Here is a 26394-nt window from a genome sequence, read left to right on the forward strand (position 1 = left end):
ACTGTCCTGTACCTCCACAAGGGAAGCGCTGTGCCACACTATTGCTCTTGGTGTATTCTATATGCTGAAAGAGTGGTGACTACCTTTGTGGGACTTTCTGCTGCGGTTGCGCAGAAGTTTGCACACTATGGGGGTAATTCCAAGTTGATCGCAGCAGGAATTTTGTTAGCAGTTGGGCAAAATCATGTGCACTGCAGGGGAGGCAGATATAACATGTGCAGAGAGAGTTAGATTTGGGTGGGTTATTCTGTTTCTGTGCAGGGTAAATACTGGCTGCTTTATTTTTACACTGCAAATTAGATTGCAGATTGAACACACCCCACCCAAATCTAACTCTCTCTGCACATGTTATATCTGCCTCCCCTGCAGTGCACATGGTTTTGCCCAACTGCTAACAAAATTCCTGCTGCAATCAACTTGGAATTACCCCCTATGTTGGATCAGTACCTAGTCACTGTCTTGGGGATCACGCACGTGGCGGTTTCTGTCACTGGAGTACCGGAGAATGGAACCTGCCGCAGGCTGATCCAGAGGTGGGAAAACAGCAGTAAAAAGCAAGTCACATTGCCCCCGGAAGACCCCATGCTACGCTGCAAAGGGTGCAAATACAAGTATTGTGTTTGCATGCAGGGTAAATAGTGGCTGCTTTTACATGTAGCCCACAAATGGACATCTTTATTCTTACACTGCAATTTAGATTTGGGCTAGGGTTAAGCCCTTGCATCTTGGATGTGACACACTCAGCAGATCCCCGTTACAGAGATTGGTACACAAACAGGTGCAGAGAAGAATTATTCTTGGTTTTAAACAGTTTTTCTCTACATTTCCAGGCAGAGAACATAGCATCACAGCACTGACCAGACACCATGGCATCACAGCACTGACCAGACACCATGGCATCGCAGCACTGACCAGACACCATGGCATCGCAGCACTGACCAGACACCATGGCATCGCAGCACTGACCAGACACCATGGCATCGCAGCACTGACCAGACATCATGGCATCACAGCACTGACCAGACACCATGGCATCACAGCACTTACCAGACACCATGGCATCACAGCACTGACCAGACACCATGGCATCGCAGCACTGACCAGGCACCATGGCATCGCAGCACTGACCAGACACCATGGCATCACAGCACTGACCAGACACCATGGCATCGCAGCACTGACCAGACACCATGGCATCGCAGCACTGACCAGACACTATGGCATCGCAGCACTGACCAGACACCATGGCATCGCAGCACTGACCAGACACCATGGCATCGCAGCACTGACCAGACACCATGGCATCGCAGCACTGACCAGACACCATGGCATCGCAGCACTGACCAGACACCATGGCATCGCAGCACTGACCAGACACCATGGCATCGCAGCACTGACCAGACACCATGGCATCGCAGCACTGACCAGACACCATGGCATCACAGCACTGACCAGGCACCATGGCATCACAGCACTGACCAGACACCATGGCATCACAGCACTGACCAGACACCATGGCATCGCAGCACTGACCAGACACCATGGCATCGCAGCACTGACCAGACACCATGGCATCACAGCACTGACCAGACACCATTGCATCACAGCACTTACCAGACACCATGGCATCACAGCACTGACCAGACACCATGGCATCAAAGCACTGACTGACCAGACACCATGGCATCACAGCACTGACCAGACACCATGGCATCACAGCACTGACCAGACACCATGGCAACACAGCACAGACCAGACACCATGGCAACACAGCACTGACCAGACACCATGGCATCGCAGCACTGACCAGACACCATGGCAACGCAGCACTGACCAGGCACCATGGCATCACAGCATTGACCAGGCACCATGGCATCGCAGCACTGACCAGGCACCATGGCATGACAGCACTGACCAGACACCATGGCATTAAAGCACTGACCAGACACCATGGCATCACAGCACTGACCAGACACCATGGCATCACAGCACTGACCAGGCACCATGGCATCACAGCATTGACCAGGCACCATGGCATCGCAGCACTGACCAGGCACCATGGCATGACAGCACTGACCAGACACCATGGCATTAAAGCACTGACCAGACACCATGGCATCACAGCACTGACCAGACACCATGGCATCCCAGCACTGACCAGACACCATGGCATCACAGCACTGACCAGACACCATGGCATCACAGCACTGACCAGACACCATGGCATCCCAGCACTGACCAGACACCATGGCATCCCAGCACTGACCAGACACCATGGCATCACAGCACTGACCAGACACCATGGCATCCCAGCACTGACCAGACACCATGGCATCCCAGCACTGACCAGACACCATGGCATCCCAGCACTGACCAGACACCATGGCATCCCAGCACTGACCAGACACCATGGCATCACAGCACTGACCAGACACCATGGCATCCCAGCACTGACCAGACACCATGGCATCCCAGCACTGACCAGACACCATGGCATCACAGCACTGACCAGACACCATGGCATCCCAGCACTGACCAGGCACCACGGCATCACAGCACTGACCAGACACCACGGCATCAAAGCACTGACCAGACACCATAGCATCAAAGCACTGACCAGACACCATGGCATCACAGCACTTACCAGACACCATGGCATCCCAGCACTGACCAGACACCATGGCATCCCAGCACTGACCAGACACCATGGCATCACAGCACTGACCAGGCACCATGGCAACACAGCACTGACCAGACACCATGGCATCACAGCACTGACCAGACACCATGGCATCACAGCACTGACCAGGCACCATGGCATCCCAGCACTGACCAGACACCATGGCATCACAGCACTGACCAGACACCATGGCATCACAGCACTGACCAGACACCATGGCATCACAGCACTGACCAGACACCATGGCATCACAGCACTGACCAGACACCATGGCATCACAGCACTGACCAGACACCATGGCATCACAGCACTGACCAGACACCATGGCATCACAGCACTGACCAGACACCATGGCATCACAGCACTGACCAGACACCATGGCAACACAGCACTGACCAGACACCATGGCAACACAGCACTGACCAGACACCATGGCATCGCAGCACTGACCAGACACCATGGCAACGCAGCACTGACCAGGCACCATGGCATCGCAGCACTGACCAGACACCATGGCATCGCAGCATTGACCAGGCACCATGGCATCCCAGCACTGACCAGGCACCATGGCATCCCAGCACTGACCAGACACCACGGCATCACAGCACTGACCAGACACCACGGCATCCCAGCACTGACCAGGCACCACGGCATCACAGCACTGACCAGACACCACGGCATCAAAGCACTGACCAGACACCATAGCATCAAAGCACTGACCAGACACCATGGCATCACAGCACTTACCAGACACCATGGCATCCCAGCACTGACCAGACACCATGGCATCCCAGCACTGACCAGACACCATGGCATCACAGCACTGACCAGGCACCATGGCAACACAGCACTGACCAGACACCATGGCATCCCAGCACTGACCAGACACCATGGCATCCCAGCACTGACCAGACACCATGGCATCACAGCACTGACCAGGCACCATGGCAACACAGCACTGACCAGACACCATGGCATCACAGCACTGACCAGACACCATGGCATCACAGCACTGACCAGGCACCATGGCATCCCAGCACTGACCAGACACCATGGCATCACAGCACTGACCAGACACCATGGCATCACAGCACTGACCAGACACCATGGCATCACAGCACTGACCAGACACCATGGCATCACAGCACTGACCAGACACCATGGCATCACAGCACTGACCAGACACCATGGCATCACAGCACTGACCAGACACCATGGCATCACAGCACTGACCAGACACCATGGCATCACAGCACTGACCAGACACCATGGCAACACAGCACTGACCAGACACCATGGCAACACAGCACTGACCAGACACCATGGCATCGCAGCACTGACCAGACACCATGGCAACGCAGCACTGACCAGGCACCATGGCATCGCAGCACTGACCAGACACCATGGCATCGCAGCATTGACCAGGCACCATGGCATCCCAGCACTGACCAGGCACCATGGCATCCCAGCACTGACCAGACACCATGGCATCACAGCACTGACCAGACACCATGGCATCCCAGCACTGACCAGGCACCACGGCATCACAGCACTGACCAGACACCACGGCATCAAAGCACTGACCAGACACCATAGCATCAAAGCACTGACCAGACACCATGGCATCACAGCACTTACCAGACACCATGGCATCCCAGCACTGACCAGACACCATGGCATCCCAGCACTGACCAGACACCATGGCATCACAGCACTGACCAGGCACCATGGCAACACAGCACTGACCAGACACCATGGCATCACAGCACTGACCAGGCACCATGGCATCCCAGCACTGACCAGACACCATGGCATCACAGCACTGACCAGACACCATGGCATCACAGCACTGACCAGACACCATGGCATCACAGCACTGACCAGACACCATGGCATCACAGCACTGACCAGACACCATGGCATCACAGCACTGACCAGACACCATGGCATCACAGCACTGACCAGACACCATGGCATCACAGCACTGACCAGACACCATGGCATCACAGCACTGACCAGACACCATGGCAACACAGCACTGACCAGACACCATGGCAACACAGCACTGACCAGACACCATGGCATCGCAGCACTGACCAGACACCATGGCAACGCAGCACTGACCAGGCACCATGGCATCGCAGCACTGACCAGACACCATGGCATCGCAGCATTGACCAGGCACCATGGCATCACAGCACTGACCAGGCACCATGGCATCCCAGCACTGACCAGACACCATGGCATCACAGCACTGACCAGACACCATGGCATCACAGCACTGACCAGACACCATGGCATCACAGCACTGACCAGGCACCATGGCATGACAGCACTGACCAGACACCATGGCATTAAAGCACTGACCAGACACCATGGCATCACAGCACTGACCAGACACCATGGCATCCCAGCACTGACCAGACACCATGGCATCCCAGCACTGACCAGGCACCATGGCATCACAGCACTCACCAGACACCATGGCATCGCAGCACTGACCAGACACCTTGGCATCACAGCACTGACCAGACACCATGGCATCACAGCACTGACCAGGCACCATGGCATCACAGCACTGACCAGGCACCATGGCATTGAAGCACTGACCAGGCACCATGGCATCACAGCACTGACCAGACACCATGGCATCCCAGCACTGACCAGACACCATGGCATCACAGCACTGACCAGACACCATGGCATCACAGCACTGACCAGACACCATGGCATCACAGCACTGACCAGACACCATGGCATCCCAGCACTGACCAGGCACCATGGCATCACAGCACTGACCAGACACCATAGCATCAAAGCACTGACCAGACACCATGGCATCACAGCACTTACCAGACACCATGGCATCCCAGCACTGACCAGACACCATGGCATCCCAGCACTGACCAGACACCATGGCATCACAGCACTGACCAGACACCATGGCATCCCAGCACTGACCAGACACCATGGCATCACAGCACTGACCAGGCACCATGGCAACACAGCACTGACCAGACACCATGGCAACACAGCACTGACCAGACACCATGGCATCGCAGCACTGACCAGGCACCATGGCATCGCAGCACTGACCAGACACCATGGCATCACAGCACTGACCAGGCACCATGGCATCGAAGCACTGACCAGGCACCATGGCATCCCAGCACTGACCAGACACCATGGCATCCCAGCACTGACCAGACACCATGGCATCACAGCACTGACCAGGCACCATGGCATCCCAGCACTGACCAGACACCATGGCAACACAGCACTGACCAGACACCATGGCATCACAGCACTGACCAGACACCATGGCATCCCAGCACTGACCAGACACCATGGCATCCCAGCACTGACCAGACACCATGGCATCCCAGCACTGACCAGACACCATGGCATCCCAGCACTGACCAGACACCATGGCAACACAGCACTGACCAGACACCATGGCATCACAGCACTGACCAGACACCATGGCATCACAGCACTGACCAGACACCATGGCATCACAGCACTGACCAGACACCATGGCATCACAGCACTGACCAGGCACCATGGCATCCCAGCACTGACCAGACACCATGGCATCAAAGCACTGACCAGGCACCATGGCATCACAGCACTGACCAGGCACCATGGTATCACAGCACTGACCAGACACCATGGCATCACAGCACTGACCAGACACCATGGCATCACAGCACTGACCAGACACCATGGCATGACAGCACTGACCAGACACCATGGCATCACAGCACTGACCAGACACCATGGCATCAAAGCACTGACCAGACACCATGGCATCACAGCACTGACCAATCTTAGATTGCCAGCAAAGTGCAGCTATTTCCCTCAGAAACATGCCTCCTTCACAGGGTCCAGTCATCTTTCTTGGCTGCCAGATTCCCTGGACCCTGGCACAAGGCGCTCTGAGTAATGGCAGCGGGCAGACGTCGCTGGCACACATCAGACGTCTTGCTGCGCGTATTTCAGGAGAAGTGCAGAACAAGTGAATTGTACACCTTGAAAAATTGGCCCAAAACTCAACTCAATTAGTGTCAGCGTCTGAGGGATCTTGACACAGGGCGCCAGCACCTTCCCTGCATTAACTCAAACATACAAGTCAGTGCATACCAGCCTCTAACATTACCGAACCTGGTACATGTGCCTGCTGCCAACAATCTGACCAGACAAGCAGCCCCGGGGTTGAGGATTTGCAGGACAAGCCAGGCGGCATTTACAAACTGTCCATCCAGGAAACAGCGCGACTATTCGTGACGTGATAATGGAGGGGGGGGGGGGGGGAGGGGAGAGGGAGAGGGGGAGGGGGGTATCTGGCCAACATCCAAGTCAATGCATATATTACTCTGCTCATACACAAAGAAACGTTATCACAGCAGCTTGGGTGCAAGATCATTCAGGGTCAGCGAGATCTTTTTCTAATTTGTCGAAATCCAATGGTGAAGTCTTTGCAACTGTGCAATGCGGTGGAAGAAAACTACCTCCATAAACGCTGACGCAACTCCTCGCCACCAGCGCTCCCCCCCTGAGTGCGTGTGACACGGAGTGGCTAAGGGTCCTATTTACCATACAGACGTCTATGGAAAATGTCTCCTCTCTTTCCAGCTAGGGTACCCCAACGTGTGTGCAGCCCAGTATGTGGGAGGCAGGACGCAATGTACCCTTATCCCGTCTCTGGAAATCCTCATTCTTCCGCAGCGCAGGGTGGCGCAGTCCAGTGGTCACAGGTGATCCCCAGACAATAGCTCATGAGGGGCCGCAGCTTTTGGGGGGGTATACGTTCAAAAATACCGGCTGTCGTGATCCCCGCAGTCGAAAACCAACGCTGGAATCCCGACACTTGTCAGAACACGACACCGGAATCAAGAAGTTTAGCCAGGAGGAGGGTTATAGTTTGGCTGCAGGAGAGGGGGTTAGGCTTAGGCGCCACCTTGTAGTGTTATGCTGCAACAGGGGGTGGGGGGGAGGCTGTGGGGAGGGGTTAGGCACCACCGAGGTGGGGGTTAGGTTTGGGCACTAAGTAGGGAGGTTATGGTTAGGCTTCAGTAGGGGAGGGTTAGGGGGGTGGGTTGAATACTTAAGTCGCTCCTGACGGGATCTTAACTATTGGGGTGTAGGCGTCGGTATTGTGACCGTCGGCATACCATCCATACCGATCCCTTTGAGTGGACATGCCCTAACGTCTAGTACGCCATCCTAATTTCCCACTTATGCCGCTAGATAGAACTGCACCATTACACTGTAATTATATAAAGAGAGAGTGATGTCTGCAATTCAGATACATACACCTGGAATGTAAACGTACTTATAAAACGTATCCATGGAAACACTGGGGCACATGACGGGACAGCCCCCTTCTTGTATGAACATGATTGGTTGATAAGTTGGACATCACTTCCTGTCTGATCGCAGTGCAGACACCCGGCCTGCATCCCACTGCCCCCTCACCTTGACAATCAGCTCGTAACGTGGGATCCTCTGGACGGGTTTGATCATGAGGTCGGCCAGGCCCTGTTTTTCCTTGTTCTCTCTTGTGCATTGCTGCAAAACAACACAGAGGGAAGTGGTGAGCATTGCCTGTTAGTGCAGAGCGCCGGCATACACGCCTACTGATGAAAAAGCATTTCAGGGCGATTGTGAAAGCAGCAGCTATCAGCGCGGTTGTGTTCTGCTAACGCAGGAGTGTCGTATACATAACTTACATCCAAAGCAGTCAATAACATCTACCTGTTGATGAGAAGACGCTGATGCTTCGCAGGGCTTGCACATTTTATAAGAGGTTCAGTGGGCCTAATTCAGACCTGATCGCAGCAGCAAATTTGTTCTCTAATGGACAAAACTATGTGCACTGCGGGGGGAGGGGGCAGAGGTAACATGTGCAGAGAGAGTTAGATTTGGGTGGGGTGTGTTCAAACAGAAATCTAAATTGCAGTGTAAAAATAAAGCAGCCGGTATTTACCCTGCACAGAAACACTATAACCCACCCAAATCTAACTCTCTCTGCACATGTTACCTCTGCCCCACCTGCAGTGCACATTAGAGAACAAATTTTCTGCTGCAGTCAGGTCTGAATTAGACCAAATATAAATGGCTGCAAGAAACCTTATTTGAAAATGCATGTAGCCATAGAGATCACTGAGCCCTATAACCAATGATTGATCCAGGTTGAATGCACGTATCTCTGATGTCTTTTTTTTCACAAGAATATAACAGCTACATGATCGTAGAAAGGTTCAATCAGGGAGATTGCTACACTCTAAAGGGGTGTCAGGCAGATTGTTACACTGTACCGGGAGTCAGGCAGATTGTTACACTGTACCGGGAGTCAGGCAGATTGTTACACTGTACCGGGAGTCAGGCAGATTGTTACACTGTACCGGGAGTCAGGCAGATTGTTACACTGTACCGGGAGTCAGGCAGATTGCTGCTATGTCAGGGAGTCAGGGAGGTTGCTAATATTTCAGGGAGAATGCTGCTATGTCAGGGAGTCAGGGAGATTGCTGCTATGTCAGGGAGTCAGGGAGATTGCTGCTATGTCAGGGAGATTACTGCTATGTCAGGGAGTCAGGGAGATTGCTGCTATGTCAGGGAGTCAGGGAGATTGCTGCTATGTCAGGGAGATTGCTGCTATGTCAGGGAGTCAGGGAGATTGCTGCTATGTCAGGGAGTCAGGGAGATTGCTGCTATGTCAGGGAGTCAGGGAGATTGCTGCTATGTCAGGGAGTCAGGGAGATTGCTGCTATGTCAGGGAGTCAGGGAGATTACTGCTATGTCAGGGAGTCAGGGAGATTGCTGCTATGTCAGGGAGTCAGGGTGATTGCTGCTATTTCAGGGAGTCAGGGAGATTGCTGCTATGTCAGGGAGGCAGGAAGATTGCTGCTATGTCAGGGAGTCAGGGTGATTGCTGCTATGTCAGGGAGATTACTGCTATGTCAGGAAGTCAGGGAGATTGCTGCTATGTCAGGGAGTCAGGAAGATTGCTGCTATGTCAGGGAGTGAGGGAGATTGCTGCTATGTCAGGGAGATTGCTGCTATGTCAGGGAGTCAGGGTGATTTCTGCTATGTTAGGGAGTCAGGGAGATTGCTGCTATGTCAGGGAGTCAGGGAGATTGCTGCTATGTCAGGGAGTCAGGAAGATTGCTGCTATGTCAGGGAGTCAGGAAGATTGCTGCTATGTCAGGGTGATTGCTGCTATGTCAGGGAGTCAGGGAGATTACTGCTATGTCAGGAAGTCAGGGAGATTGCTGCTATGTCAGGGAGTCAGGGAAATTACTGCTATGTCAGGGAGTCAGGGAAATTACTGCTATTTCAGGGAGTCAGGGAGATTGCTGCTATGTCAGGGAGTGGGGAAGATTGCTGCTATGTCAGGGAGTCAGGGAGATTGCTGCTATGTCAGGGAGTCAGGGAGATTGCTGCTATTTCAGGGAGTCAGGGAGATTGCTGCTATTTCAGGGAGTCAGGAAGATTGCTGCTATGTCAGGGAGTCAGGGAGATTGCTGCTATGTCAGGGAGTCAGGGAGATTGCTGCTATGTCAGGGAGTCAGGGAGATTGCTGCTATTTCAGGGAGTCAGGGAGATTACTGCTATGTCAGGGAGTCAGGGAGATTGCTGCTATTTCAGGGAGTGGGGAAGATTGCTGCTATGTCAGGGAGTCAGGGAGATTACTGCTATGTCAGGGAGTCAGGGAGATTGCTGCTATGTCAGGGAGTGGGGAAGATTGCTGCTATTTCAGGGAGTCAGGGAGATTGCTGCTATGTCAGGGAGTAAGGGAGATTGCTGCTATGCCAGGGAGTAAGGGAGATTGCTGCTATATCAGGGAGTCAGGGTGATTGCTGCTATGTCAGGGAGTCAGGGCGATTGCTGCTATGTCAGGGAGTCAGGGCGATTGCTGCTATTTTAGGGAGTGGGGAAGATTGCTGCTATGTCAGGGAGTCAGGGAGATTGCTGCTATGTCAGGGAGTCAGGGAGATTGCTGCTATGTCAGGGAGTCAGGGAGATTGCTGCTATGCCAGGGAGTAAGGGAGATTGCTGCTATGCCAGGGAGTCAGGGAGATTGCTGCTATGCCAGGGAGTCAGGGAGATTGCTGCTATGTCAGGGAGTCAGGGTGATTGCTGCTATGTCAGGGAGTCAGGGAGATTGCTGCTATGTCAGGGAGTAAGGGAGATTGCTGCTATGCCAGGGAGTCAGGGCGATTGCTGCTATGTCAGGGTGATTGCTGCTATGTCAGGGAGTCAGGGCGATTGCTGCTATGTCAGGGAGATTGCTGCTATGTCAGGGAGTCAGGGTGATTGCTGCTATGCCAGGGAGTCAGGGCGATTGCAGCTATGTCAGGGAGTCAGGGAGATTGCTGCTATGTCAGGGAGTAAGGGAGATTGTTGCTATGCCAGGGAGTCAGGGCGATTGCTGCTATGTCAGGGAGTCAGGGTGATTGCTGCTATGTTAGGGAGTAAGGGAGATTGCTGCTATGCCAGGGAGTAAGGGAGATTGCTGCTATGTCAGGGAGTCAGGGTGATTGCTGCTATGTCAGGGAGATTGCTGCTATGTCAGGGAGTCAGGGAGATTACTGCTATGTCAGGGAGTCAGGGTGATTGCTGCTATGTCAGGGAGTCAGGGCGATTGCTGCTATGTCAGTTACTTTATCTCTCTCCACGGCTTAGTACATATGCCCCCATTATGGTCTCCCCCTAAATACAAAATAGTAGAGAAATTGCATAATTTTGTGAGGTAAATAGAAATGCAATTTTAATATTAATGGCCAACCATGTGGCCAGCCGGGCAGGGGGTCCTCCTCATGCTGCCATGGCGATGGGCCTATTTTATGTGGAAGCCTGGAGCTGTAGTCCCATCCGCCCCATTGATCATCTGGCCCTGCCGCTGTGTCCCCCGTCTCTCTTTGCTGCCCCCATGAGGAGTAAGTAAAATAATGCAGATTATACGATATGCTTCGGCAGCGTAGGAAATAAAACCCTCCTCCGCCTCCCTTGCAGATCTGCTTTCCTCCATCTGCAGAACATCGGCTACAACGCCGGAGTAACGAAGTTAAGCCGCTGTATTGCCGCACACCTGTAAACAATGACTGAGTGAGGCCAGACAATATTTTCCAGATGTAATGGGATAATATTGCCAACAATACAATTAGACATAATAAAACTATCCAGACATCTCGTAGACAATTCAGCGTAAATATGTGTAACAATAAATAGACCATTCACGGAGTCTGGGACATCCGCGTATTAATGTCAGCAGGCGGGAAGAATGGCTGGAGTCAGCTCAGCATCTAAACAGCCGCGCTGTGGTATATACAGGGCCATGTGATCTGCTGCATAAGCCACTGACATCTCTGCAGATGTGCACAGGGCCTGTTTCACAGACGGTACTAGACCTACCTCTAGGAACTTCATAAATGCCGGCCTGGCCTCCTTGGCCACACGCACCGCGTCCTTGGCGTTGAGAAAGTTATCAATGTAAGCGGAGTAGATGGTCACCAGGATTTCCTTGGAGAACTGCAAAGACGGGAAACAGGTGAGTTAGATGACAGAGAGTACGGCGTACATTTACTAAAGCTTCTAAAACAGGGAATTGGTGATATTGCCCATAGCAACCAATTAGATGCTGTCTATCATTTTCTAAAATGCAACAGGGAAATGGTAGACAGCGTCTGATTGGTTGTTTAATAAACCAGAGATTCAAGTTATTTAAATATACATCACTGGCCCTCAATGCTGACGCTCCTATGTTAGTGTACAGTGTTTACATATATTTTAGATGGGAAACGAGAAAATGGCTCCTAAACTTTCAAGCTGGCTCTTAGGACTTACAAAAAATGTGTCGGCCCCTGCCCTATGGTCAATTTCGTCAGCAGCCAACGAATCTATGAGTACAAGACTCTGGGCAGGGGAGAATTCATTAGCTCAGCAATGCTAACCGCTGCACCACTGTGCCTCTCCTATTCCAGGAATTATACAGCTGGGAATGCTACAAAATGCAATAAATAGTCTAAAAGTGATGTACAGTCCAAATAATAGTGTCTCTAATATCCAGGGATGAGGTATGAGGCGCAAAGTGAACATTGGTTCAGAAAACAACATGGCCGCCTCTGGTGAAGGGAACACTTTGAGGAGAAATGTAAATTATTACGGTTCTTGTACCGACTGCTCCCAAGGCCTGCACCACCACTGACATACAATATAACCAGGCATTGTGGGTAATTGCCGCTTGTACACAGATGCGGTGGGTGCCCGGCCTGGCGCAGCAGTGTACTGTAAGAGAGGATATATTTAGACATATTTCCCAATTTTCTGACCACGAGTGACATTTAATCAGCTCTTTAATGCTAAGTAATAAACTGTGCAACATGGAAAAAATAAGAATTTACTTACCGATAATTCTATTTCTCATAGTCCGTAGTGGATGCTGGGGACTCCGTCAGGACCATGGGGGATAGCGGCTCCGCAGGAGACAGGGCACAAAAAGTAAGCTTTTAGGATCACATGGTGTGTACTGGCTCCTCCCCCTATGACCCTCCTCCAAGCCTCAGTTAGGTACTGTGCCCGGACGAGCGTACACAATAAGGAAGGATCTTGAATCCCGGGTAAGACTCATACCAGCCACACCAATCACACCGTACAACTTGTGATTTGAACCCAGTTAACAGTATGATAACAACGAAGAAGCCTCTGAAAAGATGGCTCACAACAATAATAACCCGATTTTTGTAACAATAACTATGTACAAGTATTGCAGACAATCCGCACTTGGGATGGGCGCCCAGCATCCACTACGGACTATGAGAAATAGAATTATCGGTAAGTAAATTCTTATTTTCTCTAACGTCCTAGTGGATGCTGGGGACTCCGTCAGGACCATGGGGATTATACCAAAGCTCCCAAACGGGCGGGAGAGTGCGGATGACTCTGCAGCACCGAAAGAGAGAACTCCAGGTCCTCCTTAGCCAGAGTATCAAATTTGTAAAATTTTACAAACGTGTTCTCCCCTGACCACGTAGCTGCTCGGCAAAGTTGTAATGCCGAGACCCCTCGGGCAGCCGCCCAAGATGAGCCCACCTTCCTTGTGGAGTGGGCATTTACAGATTTAGGCTGTGGCAGGCCTGCCACAGAATGTGCAAGTTGGATTGTGCTACAGATCCAACGAGCAATCGTCTGCTTAGACGCAGGAGCACCCATTCTGTTGGGTGCATACAGGATAAACAGCGAGTCAGATTTTCTGACTCCAGCCGTCCTTGAAATATATATTTTCAATGCTCTGACAACGTCCAGCAACTTGGAGTCCTCCAAGTCGCTAGTAGCCGCAGGCACCACAATAGGCTGGTTCAAGTGAAAAGCCGAAACCACCTTAGGCAGAAACTGAGGACGCGTCCGCAGTTCTGCCCTGTCCGAATGGAAAATCAGATATGGGCTTTTGTACGATAAAGCCGCCAACTCTGATACTCTCCTGGCTGAAGCCAGGGCCAGTAGCATGGTTACTTTCCATGTAAGATACTTCAAATCTACCGATTTGAGCGGCTCAAACCAATGGGATTTGAGAAAATCCAAAACTACGTTGAGATCCCACGGTGCCACTGGAGGCACAATCGGGGGCTGTATATGTAGTACACCTTTGACAAAGGTTTGTACTTCAGGCACTGAAGCCAATTCTTTCTGGAAGAAAATCGATAAGGCCGAAATTTGAACCTTAATAGACCCCAATTTGAGGCCCATAGACAATCCTGCCTGCAGGAAATGTAGGAATCGACCCAATTGAAATTCCTCCGTTGGGGCCTTCTTGGCCTCACACCACGCAACATATTTTCTCCAAATGCGGTGATAATGTTGTGCGGTCACTTCCTTCCTGGCTTTAATCAAGGTAGGAATAACTTCCTCTGGAATGCCCTTTTCTTTTAGAATCCGGCGTTCAACCGCCATGCCGTCAAACGCAGTCGCGGTAAGTCTTGGAACATACAAGGTCCCTGCTGAAGCAGATCCCTTCTTAACGGTAGAGGCCACGGCTCTTCCGTGAGCATCTCTTGAAGTTCCGGGTACCAAGTCCTTCTCGGCCAATCCGGAGCCACGAGTATTGTTCTTACTCCCCGTAGCCATATAATTCTCAGTACCTTTGGTATGAGAGGCAGAGGAGGAAACACATACACGGACTGGTACACCCACGGTGTTACCAGAGCGTCCACAGCTATTGCCTGAGGGTCTCTTGACCTGGCGCAATATCTGTCCAGTTTCTTGTTGAGGCGGGACGCCATCATGTCCACCTTTGGTTTTTCCCAACGGTTCACAATCATGTGGAAGACTTCTGGATGAAGTCCCCACTCTCCCGGGTGGAGGTCGTGTCTGCTGAGGAAGTCTGCTTCCCAGTTGTCCACTCCCGGAATGAACACTGCTGACAGTGCTATGACATGATTTTCCGCCCAGCGAAGAATCCTTGCAGCTTCTGTCATTGCTCTTCTGCTTCTCGTGCCGCCCTGTCTGTTTACGTGGGCGACTGCCGTGATGTTGTCCGACTGGATCAACACCGGCTGACCCTGAAGCAGCGGTTTTGCCAGGCTTAGAGCATTGTAAATCGCTCTTAGCTCCAGTATATTTATGTGAAGAGACGTCTCCAGGTTCGACCACACGCCCTGGAAGTTTCTTTCCTGTGTGACTGCTCCCCAGCCTCGTAGGCTGGCATCCGTAGTCACCAGGACCCAGTCCTGTATGCCGAATCTGCGGCCCTCTAACAGATGGGCACTCTGCAACCACCACAGAAGAGACACCCTTGTTCTTGGTGACAGTGTTATCCGCTGATGCATGTGCAGATGCGATCCGGACCATTTGTCCAGCAGATCCCACTGAAATATTCGTGCGTGGAATCTGCCGAATGGAATTGCTTCGTAAGAAGCCACCATCTTTCCCAGGACTCTTGTGCATTGATGTACTGACACATTTCCTGGTTTTAGGAGGTTCCTGACAAGTTCGGATAACTCCCTTGCTTTCTCCTCCGGGAGAAACACCTTTTTCTGAACAGTGTCCAGAATCATTCCCAGGAACAGCAGACGTGTCGTCGGGGTCAATTGAGATTTTGGAAGATTCAGAATCCACCCGTGTTGTTGAAGCACTACTTGGGTTAGTGCTACTCCGACTTCCAGCTGTTCTCTGGACCTTGCCCTTATCAGATCGTCCAAGTAAGGGATAATTAATACGCCTTTTCTTCGTAGAAGAACCATCATTTCGGCCATTACCTTGGTAAAGACCCGAGGTGCCGTGGACAAACCAAACGGCAGCGTTTGAAACTGATAATGACAGTTTTGTATCACGAACCTGAGATACCCTTGGTGTGAAGGGTAAATTGGGACATGCAGATAAGCATCTTTTATGTCCAGGGACACCATGAAGTCCCCTTCTTCCAGATTCGCTATCACTGCTCTGAGTGACTCCATCTTGAACTTGAATTTCTGTATGTACAGGTTCAAGGATTTCAGATTTAGAATAGGTCTTACCGAACCGTCCGGCTTCGGTACCACAAATAGTGTGGAATAATACCCCTTTCCCTGTTGTAGGAGGGGTACCTTGACTATCACCTGCTGAGAATACAGCTTGTGAATGGCTTCCAATACCGTCGCCCTTTCTGAGGGAGACGTTGGTAAAGCAGACTTTAGGAACCGGCGAGGGGGAGACTTTTCGAATTCCAACTTGTAACCCTGAGATACTACCTGCAGGATCCAAGGGTCCACCTGTGAGCGCGCCCACTGTGTGCTGAAAATCTTTAGTCGACCCCCCACCGCCCCTGAGTCCGCTTGCACAGCCCCAGCGTCATGCTGAGGGCTTTGTAGAAGCCGGGGAGGGCTTCTGTTCGTGGGAAGTAGTTGCTTGCTGCACCCTCTTACCCCTTCCTTTGCCTCTGGGCAAATATGACTGTCCTTTTGCCCGCTTGTTCTTATAGGAACGAAAGGACTGCGGCTGAAAAGACGGTGTCTTTTTCTGTTGGGAGGTGACCTGAGGTAAAAAAGTGGATTTTCCGGCTGTTGCCGTGGCCACCAGATCCGATAGACCGACCCCAAATAATTCCTCTCCTTTATACGGCAATACTTCCATATGCCGTTTGGAATCCGCATCACCTGACCACTGTCGCGTCCATAAACTTCTTCTGGCAGATATGGACATCGCACTTACTCTCGATGCCAGAGTGCAAATATCCCTCTGAGCATCTCGCATATAAAGAAAAGCATCCTTTAATTGCTCTATAGTCAATAAAATACTGTCCCTATCCAGGGTATCAATATTTTCAGTCAGGGAATCCGACCACACCACCCCAGCACTGCACATCCAGGCTGAGGCTATTGCTGGTCGCAGTATAACACCAGTATGTGTGTATATACTCTTCAGGGTAGTTTCCAGCCTCCTATCAGCTGGATCCTTGAGGGCGGCCGTATCAGGAGACGGTAACGCCACTTGTTTTGATAAGCGTGTGAGCGCCTTATCCACCCTAGGGGGTGTTTCCCAGCGCGCCCTAACCTCTGGTGGGAAAGGGTATAATGCCAATAACTTCTTTGAAATTAGCAGTTTTCTATCGGGGTTAACCCACGCTTCATCACACACGTCATTCAATTCCTCTGATTCTGGAAAAGCTACAGGTAGTTTTTTCACACCCCACATAATACCCCCCTTTGAGGTACCTGCAGTATCAGAGATATGCAAAGCCTCCTTCATTGCCGTGATCATATAACGTGTGGCCCTATTGGAAAATACGTTTCTTTCTTCACCGTCGACACTAGATTAATCTGTGTCGGTACCTGTGTCGACTGACTGAGGTAAGGGACATTTTACAGCCCCTGACGGTGCCTGAGACGCCTGGACAGGTACTAACTGGTTTTCCGGCCGTCTCATGTCGTCAACTGACTTTTGCAGCGTGCTAACATTATCACGTAATTCCATAATTAAAGCCATCCATTCCGGTGTCGACTCCCTAGGGGGTGACATCACCATTACCGGCAATTGCTCCGCCTCCACACCAACATCGTCCTCATACATGTCGACACACACGTACCGACACACAGCAGACACACAGGGAATGCTCTTATCGAAGACAGGACCCCACTAGCCCTTTGGGGAGACAGAGGGAGAGTTTGCCAGCACACACCAAAGCGCTATAAAAATGTATATAAACAACCCTAAAAGGTGTTGTTTCTGTTATATGCGCTTAATATATAAAAATATCGCCAAAATATGCCCCCCTTCTCTGTTTTACCCTGTTTCTGTAGTGCAGTGCAGGGGAGAGTCCTGGGAGCCTTCCTCACAGCGGAGCTGAGCAGGAAAATGGCGCTGTGTGCTGAGGAGAATAGGCCCCGCCCCCTAAAACGGCGGGCTCTTCTCCCGGAGTTTGCGATATATGGCAGGGGTTAAATACATCCATATAGCCTCAAGGGCTATATGTGATGTATTTTAGCCATAGAAAAAGGTATTATACATTGCTGCCCAGGGCGCCCCCCCCAGCGCCCTGCACCCTCAGTGACCGCTGGTGTGAAGTGTGCCGACAACAATGGCGCACAGCTGCAGTGCTGTGCGCTACCTTATGAAGACTGAAAGTCTTCTGCCGCCTGTTTCCGGACCTCTGGACCTCTTCAACTTCGGCATCTGCAAGGGGGGTCGGCGGCACGGCTCCGGGACCGGACTCCATGGCTGGGCCTGTGTTCGATCCCTCTGGAGCTAATGGTGTCCAGTAGCCTAAGAAGCAAATCCATCCTGCACGCAGGTGAGTTCACTTCTCTCCCCTAAGTCCCTCGTAGCAGTGAGCCTGTTGCCAGCAGGACTCACTGAAAATAAGAAACCTAAAAAACTTTTTCTAAGCAGCTCTTTATGAGAGCCACCTAGATTGCACCCTGCTCGGACGGGCACAAAAACCTAACTGAGGCTTGGAGGAGGGTCATAGGGGGAGGAGCCAGTACACACCATGTGATCCTAAAAGCTTACTTTTTGTGCCCTGTCTCCTGCGGAGCCGCTATCCCCCATGGTCCTGACGGAGTCCCCAGCATCCACTAGGACGTTAGAGAAATATGACGCTGACCTTTCAGTGTTATCACATTTTACCTAGCGGAAGGGTTTGGAAGGGTCTAATTTTAGACTGAGTGACGCAAAGGCCTATGTGCACAATATACATGTCTCTGCAAAACTGCTGTCATGCACTGTGCACTGTGGGAAGAGACACTATATGTTCTAAACATAGACTTATAAGGTGCGTTACACGAGGGTCAGAGCACATCTGCAGTAAATCCTTACTTCCTGTGTGTCTGCCGTGTCCTCACTGTGAGCAACAGAGGGTGGGATGTACTAAGCCAGTGGTTTCCAAACTTTTTTGAATCACGGCGCCCTAGAATATCAGAATTTTTTTCACGGCACCCCTAGGCCAAAAATTTCTTATTGAGAAATTTAGAAAGAAATATTAAATTGAGTAGATCGCGTTTATATGTCATCCTTAGGGTCAGTTGTGTGGTGAGGGACAAGATTTGCTTCTGTTTGGTCACATATTTTATGACTGGCAGCCACCAGCATTGGTTTTGCCTATTATATTGACCATGAATAATTTGAATTGGTCCTGGACCACCAACCCAGGGCACCCCTGCAAGTGTCCCGAGGCACCCCAGGGAGCCACGGCACACAGTTTGGACACCTCTGTACTAAGCATTGCATTCATGAGCCGGTATGTACCTGGAGATGCGATTAAAATCGCACAGGACAGCTCTCCCGATAATACCTGTCTTTTGTGGGAAAGGAACTCCCAGGTTTAGGACGTCAGGAGTTTTCCTGTTAATGTGTAGAGTGACGGGGGCACCATCGCGGGGGGTGCATAGAGGGATCTGATTGGATACCACTCACAGGGCAGGCATAAAGAAACCCATAAGCTTCTATTGGGTAATGCCGCCACTGGGTCCACGCTCCGGAATGTATGGCATTCAGACTGAGAGTTATATATAGTGGAGGGTATATCAGGAGATGAGTGATGTGTCAGTGAGTACAGGGCTGCATGTGACAGGGGCAGTGACATGATGTAAGGAGGGGAATGGAGGCAGCAGGAAGCCACAGACAGAGTTATATAGTGGGAGGAGCAGGGTCCCTAGCAGCACAGAGTGAATCAGGAGATGAGTGATGTGTCAGTGAGGACAGGGCTGCATGTGACAGGGGCAGTGACATGATGTGAGGAGGGGAATGGAGGCAGCAGGAAGCCACAGACTGAGAGTTATATAGTGGGAGGAGCAGGGTCCCTAGCAGCACAGAGTATATCAGGAGATGAGTGATGTGTCAGTGAGGACAGGGCTGCATGTGACAGGGGCAGTGACATGATGTGAGGAGGGGAATGGAGGCAGCAGGAAGCCACAGACTGAGAGTTATATAGTGGGAGGAGCAGGGTCCCCAGCAGCACAGAGTATATCAGGAGATGAGTGATGTGTCAGTGAGGACAGGGCTGCATGTGACAGGGGCAGTGACATGATGTGAGGAGGGGAATGGAGGCAGCAGCCACATACTGAGAGTTATATAGCTGGAGGAGCAGAGTCCCCAGCAGCACAGAGTATATCAGGAGATGAGTGATGTGTCAGCGAGGACAGTGCTGCATGTGACAGGGGCAGTGACATGATGTGAGGAGGGGAATGGAGGCAGCAGGAAGCCAGAGACTGAGAGTTATATAGCTGGAGGAGCAGAGTCCCCAGCAGCACAGAGTATATCAGGAGATGAGTGATGTGTCAGTGAGGACAGTGCTGCATGTGACAGGGGCAGTGACATGATGTGAGGAGGGGAATGGAGGCAGCAGGAAGTCACAGACTGAGAGATATATAGTGGGAGGAGCAGAGTCCCCAGCAGCACAGAGTGAATCAGGAGATGAATGATGTGTCAGTGAGGACAGGGCTGCATGTGACAGGGGCAGTGACATGATGTGAGGAGGGGAATGGAGGCAGCAGGAAGTCACAGACTGAGAGATATATAGTGGAAGGAGCAGGGACCCCAGCAGCACAGAGTATATCAGGAGATGAGTGAGGTGTCAGTGAGGACAGGGCTGCATGTGACAGGGGCAGTGACATGATGTGAGGAGGGGAATGGAGGCAGCAGGAAGTCACAGACTGAGAGTTATATAGTGGGAGGAGCAGGGTCCCCAGCAGCACAGAGTATATCAGGAGATGAGTGATGTGTCAGTGAGGACAGGGCTGCATGTGACAGGGGCAGTGACATGATGTGAGGAGGGGAATGGAGGCAGCAGGAAGCCACAGACTGAGGGTTATATAGTGGGAGGAGCAGGGTCCCCCAGCAGCACAGAGTGAATCAGGAGATGAGTGAGGTGTCAGTGAGGACAGGGCTGCATGTGACAGGGGCAGTGACATGATGTGAGGAGGGGACTGGAGGCAGCAGGAAGCCACAGACTGAGAGTTATATAGTGGGAGGAGCAGGATCCCCAGCAGCACAGAGTATATCAGGAGATGAGTGATGTGTCAGTGAGGACAGTGCTGCATGTGACAGGGGCAGTGACATGATGTGAGGAGGGGAATGGAGGCAGCAGGAAGTCACAGACTGAGAGATATATAGTGGGAGGAGCAGGGTCCCCAGCAGCACAGAGTATATCAGGAGATGAGTGATGTGTCAGTGAGGACAGGGCTGCATGTGACAGGGGCAGTGACATGATGTGAGGAGGGGAATGGAGGCAGCAGGAAGCCACAGACTGAGGGTTATATAGTGGGAGGAGCAGGGTCCCCCAGCAGCACAGAGTGAATCAGGAGATGAGTGAGGTGTCAGTGAGGACAGGGCTGCATGTGACAGGGGCAGTGACATGATGTGAGGAGGGGACTGGAGGCAGCAGGAAGCCACAGACTGAGAGTTATATAGTGGGAGGAGCAGGATCCCCAGCAGCACAGAGTATATCAGGAGATGAGTGATGTGTCAGTGAGGACAGGGCTGCATGTGACAGGGGCAGTGACATGATGTGAGGAGGGGAATGGAGGCAGCAGGAAGTCACAGACTGAGAGATATATAGTGGGAGGAGAAGGGTCCCCAGCAGCACAGAGTATATCAGGAGATGAGTGATGTGTCAGTGAGGACAGGGCTGCATGTGACAGGGGCAGTGACATGATGTGAGGAGGGGAATGGAGGCAGCAGCCACATACTGAGAGTTATATAGCTGGAGGAGCAGAGTCCCCAGCAGCACAGAGTATATCACGAGATGAGTGATGTGTCAGTGAGGACAGGGCTGCATGTGACAGGGGCAGTGACATGATGTGAGGAGGGGAATGGAGGCAGCAGGAAGCCACAGACTGAGAGTTATATAGTGGGAGGAGCAGGGTCCCCAGCAGCACAGAGTATATCACGAGATGAGTGATGTGTCAGTGAGGACAGGGCTGCATGTGACAGGGGCAGTGACATGATGTGAGGAGGGGAATGGAGGCAGCAGGAAGCCACAGACTGAGAGTTATATAGTGGGAGGAGCAGGGTCCCCAGCAGCACAGAGTATATCAGGAGATGAGTGATGTGTCAGTGAGGACAGGGCTGCATGTGACAGGGACAGTGACATGATGTGAGGAGGGGAATGGAGGCAGCAGCCACATACTGAGAGTTATATAGCTGGAGGAGCAGAGTCCCCAGCAGCACAGAGTATATCAGGAGATGAGTGATGTGTCAGTGAGGACAGTGCTGCATGTGACAGGGGCAGTGACATGATGTGAGGAGGGGAATGGAGGCAGCAGGAAGTCACAGACTGAGAGATATATAGTGGGAGGAGCAGGGTCCCCAGCAGCACAGAGTGAATCAGGAGATGAATGATGTGTCAGTGAGGACAGGGCTGCATGTGACAGGGGCAGTGACATGATGTGAGGAGGGGAATGGAGGCAGCAGGAAGTCACAGACTGAGAGATATATAGTGGGAGGAGCAGGGTCCCCAGCAGCACAGAGTATATCAGGAGATGAGTGATGTGTCAGTGAGGACAGGGCTGCATGTGACAGGGGCAGTGGCATGATGTGAGGAGGGGAATGGAGGCAGCAGGAAGCCACAGACTGAGGGTTATATAGAGGGAGGAGCAGGGTCCCCCAGCAGCACAGAGTGAATCAGGAGATGAGTGAGGTGTCAGTGAGGACAGGGCTGCATGTGACAGGGGCAGTGACATGATGTGAGGAGGGGACTGGAGGCAGCAGGAAGCCACAGACTGAGAGTTATATAGTGGGAGGAGCAGGATCCACAGCAGCACAGAGTATATCAGGAGATGAGTGATGTGTCAGTGAGGACAGTGCTGCATGTGACAGGGGCAGTGACATGATGTGAGGAGGGGAATGGAGGCAGCAGGAAGTCACAGACTGAGAGATATATAGTGGGAGGAGCAGGGTCCCCAGCAGCACAGAGTGAATCAGGAGATGAATGATGTGTCAGTGAGGACAGGGCTGCATGTGACAGGGGCAGTGACATGATGTGAGGAGGGGAATGGAGGCAGCAGGAAGCCACAGACTGAGGGTTATATAGTGGGAGGAGCAGGGTCCCCCAGCAGCACAGAGTGAATCAGGAGATGAGTGAGGTGTCAGTGAGGACAGGGCTGCATGTGACAGGGGCAGTGACATGATGTGAGGAGGGGACTGGAGGCAGCAGGAAGCCACAGACTGAGAGTTATATAGTGGGAGGAGCAGGATCCCCAGCAGCACAGAGTATATCAGGAGATGAGTGATGTGTCAGTGAGGACAGGGCTGCATGTGACAGGGGCAGTGACATGATGTGAGGAGGGGAATGGAGGCAGCAGGAGCCACAGACTGTGAGCTATATAGTGGAAGGAGCAGGGTCCCCAGCAGCACAGAGTATATCAGAAGATGAGTGATGTGTCAGTGAGGACAGGGCTGCATGTGACAGGGGCAGTGACATGATGTGAGGAGGGGAATGGAGGCAGCAGGAAGTCACAGACTGAGAGTTATATAGTGGGAGGAGCAGGGTCCCCAGCAGCACAGAGTATATCAGGAGATGAGTGAGGTGTCAGTGAGGACAGGGCTGCATGTGACAGGGGCAGTGACATGATGTGAGGAGGGGAATAGAGGCAACAGGAAGTCACAGACTGAGAGTTATATAGTGGGAGGAGCAGGGTCCCCAGCAGCACAGAGTATATCAGGAGACGAGTGAGGTGTCAGTTAGGACAGTGCTGCAAGTGACAGGGGCAGTTTCCCCGTCTGAGTATGATCTCCCCTGTGTGTGGCTGAGGCAGCCACTTTCTGTGACATGCCCCTGTCGGCTTAGCCACCTGCCTGTTACGTCCACATGCCCAGCATCCGATCCTGTACTGCGTCTCTGACGATCGGGACACTGTGCAAATCAAACGGATGCGGGGGCTTCGGCCAACTGCGAGCGGGATCGACGCGGCGTCTGACTCCGCATTAGACCCATAGCCTTGAGGGTTATGCGTAGAGACGGGGCGCGTCATGTCCATAGCTGGCGGAAAGCTATTACGTTCTTAATAAATTATACATGCAGAATATTCTCTAGCCAATTTGGAGTTGGGGGCAAAGCGTGCTGCCCTGCAGGGTAATTACTGGCTGCTTCTGCACGTAGCACACAAATGCTGGGCAGCTTTATTCTTACACTGCAATTCACAGTTCCGCTAGGACACGCCCCTCCCGCCTCTGCGCATCCGCCCCACCTGCAGCGCAACACGGTTCTGCCAAGGTGGAAACTGAATCAGCCTCACTGTGTCCAGGCTGAGCGACACTTTCCTCTGACACTACAGTGCCATGAGTGCAGAGACAGGCCCCCGTTACAGCGGGAGGATGAGGCATTCTACGGCTCTGCTGGGGAACCATGACGCCACTAAGATGGCATCAGTACGGGTGACGTATCTCGGCAGACCCTCCGCTGGCTGCCTATAAGCAAATGCAGTGGCCAAATAGACCACAGATGTGAGGCTGGCTCGGGCCCAGCTCAGCGTGGCAGCTTCCTCTGAGCGGTGACCGTAGAAGAGACTGATATCTTGGACCTGCGTCAAGTCATTACGGCCAGAGCCCAAGCTCCATTAACGATGGGACCTCGTCCAAGGCAAGCTGTGACGGAAGCCGGATTCTGTGACAAGACGTTCAGCATATCTCACCTTGACGAAAACTTCAGGGCATGCGGAATGTGGGTCGTTTATAAATAGGCCTAAGGACGGTGACCTAGAACCCCGCACAGGCCTCAGACCTCAGCCTTTCCAGGCCACTTTACTCATCTACAGCTGGGCTAAGGGCCGTCAGAGCATCGGGCTACATGTATCTGGAGGCTCCATGCTCTATAAAGCCTAAAATCTATTATCATCTGGCCACAGTGACTTCTCCAAGGGCCCCACAAAGGCACTGAACCACTACAGAGGATGGGGCAGGCAATGTTAGCTATCTCCCTGCTTCTACATTACCCCAGGCTGGTGTCTAACAGCCTCCTACCATACTGGCTACAGGCCTACCTGCATTACACTCAGATGGACCTCTGCAGTAACCATCTAACCGCCTCCCAGGTGTCATTACTGTCCAAAGCTGGTCACGTATCCATTAGTGCAGACCAAGAGTGATGGAGCTGGGCCCAGTGGATCCTAATTTGAAGGCGATGGACCAGCTTAAATATCAAAAATACCCCTAACTAGGCTATTACTTAAGTAAATGTAATTCTGGGATAGAGGATGGTGACCTACAATTTCCTCAGCAATGGCGGCTAGAAAAGTATATGGACAGGTTTCTTCATAAGCCAACAACTACCTGATTAATGCAAACATAAAAAAACATGACATGGGCTGTGTACAAGAGTCAGCAGGAAGACACAGTCTGAGAGTTATATAGTGGGAGGAGCAGGGTCCCCAGCAGCACAGAGTATATCAGGAAATTAGTGATGTGTCAGTGAGGACAGGGCAGCATGTGACAGGGGCAGTGACATGATGTGAGGAGAGGAATGGAGGCAGCAGGAAGCCACAGACTGAGAGTTCTATAGTGGGAGGAGCAGGGTCACCAGCAGCACAGAGTATATCAGGAGATGAATGATGTGTCAGTGAGGACAGGGCTGCATGTGACAGGGGCAGTGACATGATGTGAGGAGGGGAATGGAGGCAGCAGGAAGCCACAGACTATGAGTTATATAGTGGGAGGAGCAGGGTCCCCAGCAGCACAGAGTATATCAGGAGATGAGTGAGGTGTCAGTGAGGACAGTGCTGCATGTGACAGGGGCAGTTTCCCCGTCTGAGTATGATCTCCCCTGTGTGCGGCTGATGCAGCCACTTTCTGTGACATGCCCCTGTCGGCTTAGCCACCTGCCTGTTACGTCCACATGCCCAGCATCCGATCCTGTACTGCGTCTCTGACGATTGGGACACTGTGCAAATCAAACGCATGTGGGGGCTTCGGCCAACTGCGAGCGGGATCGACGCGGCGTCTGACTCCGCATTAGACCCATAGCCTTGAGGGTTATGCGTAGAGACGGGGCGCGTCATGTCCATAGCTGGTGGAAAGCTATTACTTTCCTAATAAATTATACATGCAGAATATTCTCGAGCCAATTTGGAGTTGGGGGCAAAGCGTGCTGCCCTGCAGGGTAATTACTGGCTGCTTCTGCACGTAGCACACAAATGCTGGGCAGCTTTATTCTTACACTGCAATTCACAGTTCCGCTAGGACACGCCCCTCCCGCCTCTGCGCATCCGCCCCACCTGCAGCGCAACACGGTTCTGCCAAGGTGGAAA

At 52.1% G+C, this 26394-nt stretch overlaps 1 protein-coding gene across 3 annotated transcripts in view; it reads right to left on the reverse strand.

The window, feature by feature from the left end:
• Positions 1 to 26394, reverse strand: part of ARHGEF17 (Rho guanine nucleotide exchange factor 17) — a 307648-nt gene that overhangs the window by 101165 nt on the left and 180089 nt on the right. For all 3 annotated transcript variants that reach the window (XM_063951204.1, XM_063951202.1, XM_063951203.1), the window contains exons 5-6: positions 12098 to 12214; positions 8159 to 8251 (exon numbers count right to left, since the gene is read on the reverse strand). In XM_063951204.1, coding sequence (XP_063807274.1) covers positions 8159 to 8251; positions 12098 to 12214 — 210 coding nt within the window. The remainder of the gene's footprint in view (positions 1 to 8158; positions 8252 to 12097; positions 12215 to 26394) is intronic.

The sequence above is a fragment of the Pseudophryne corroboree genome, chromosome 2 (assembly GCF_028390025.1).
Source record: "Pseudophryne corroboree isolate aPseCor3 chromosome 2, aPseCor3.hap2, whole genome shotgun sequence".
NCBI lineage: Eukaryota > Metazoa > Chordata > Amphibia > Anura > Myobatrachidae > Pseudophryne > Pseudophryne corroboree.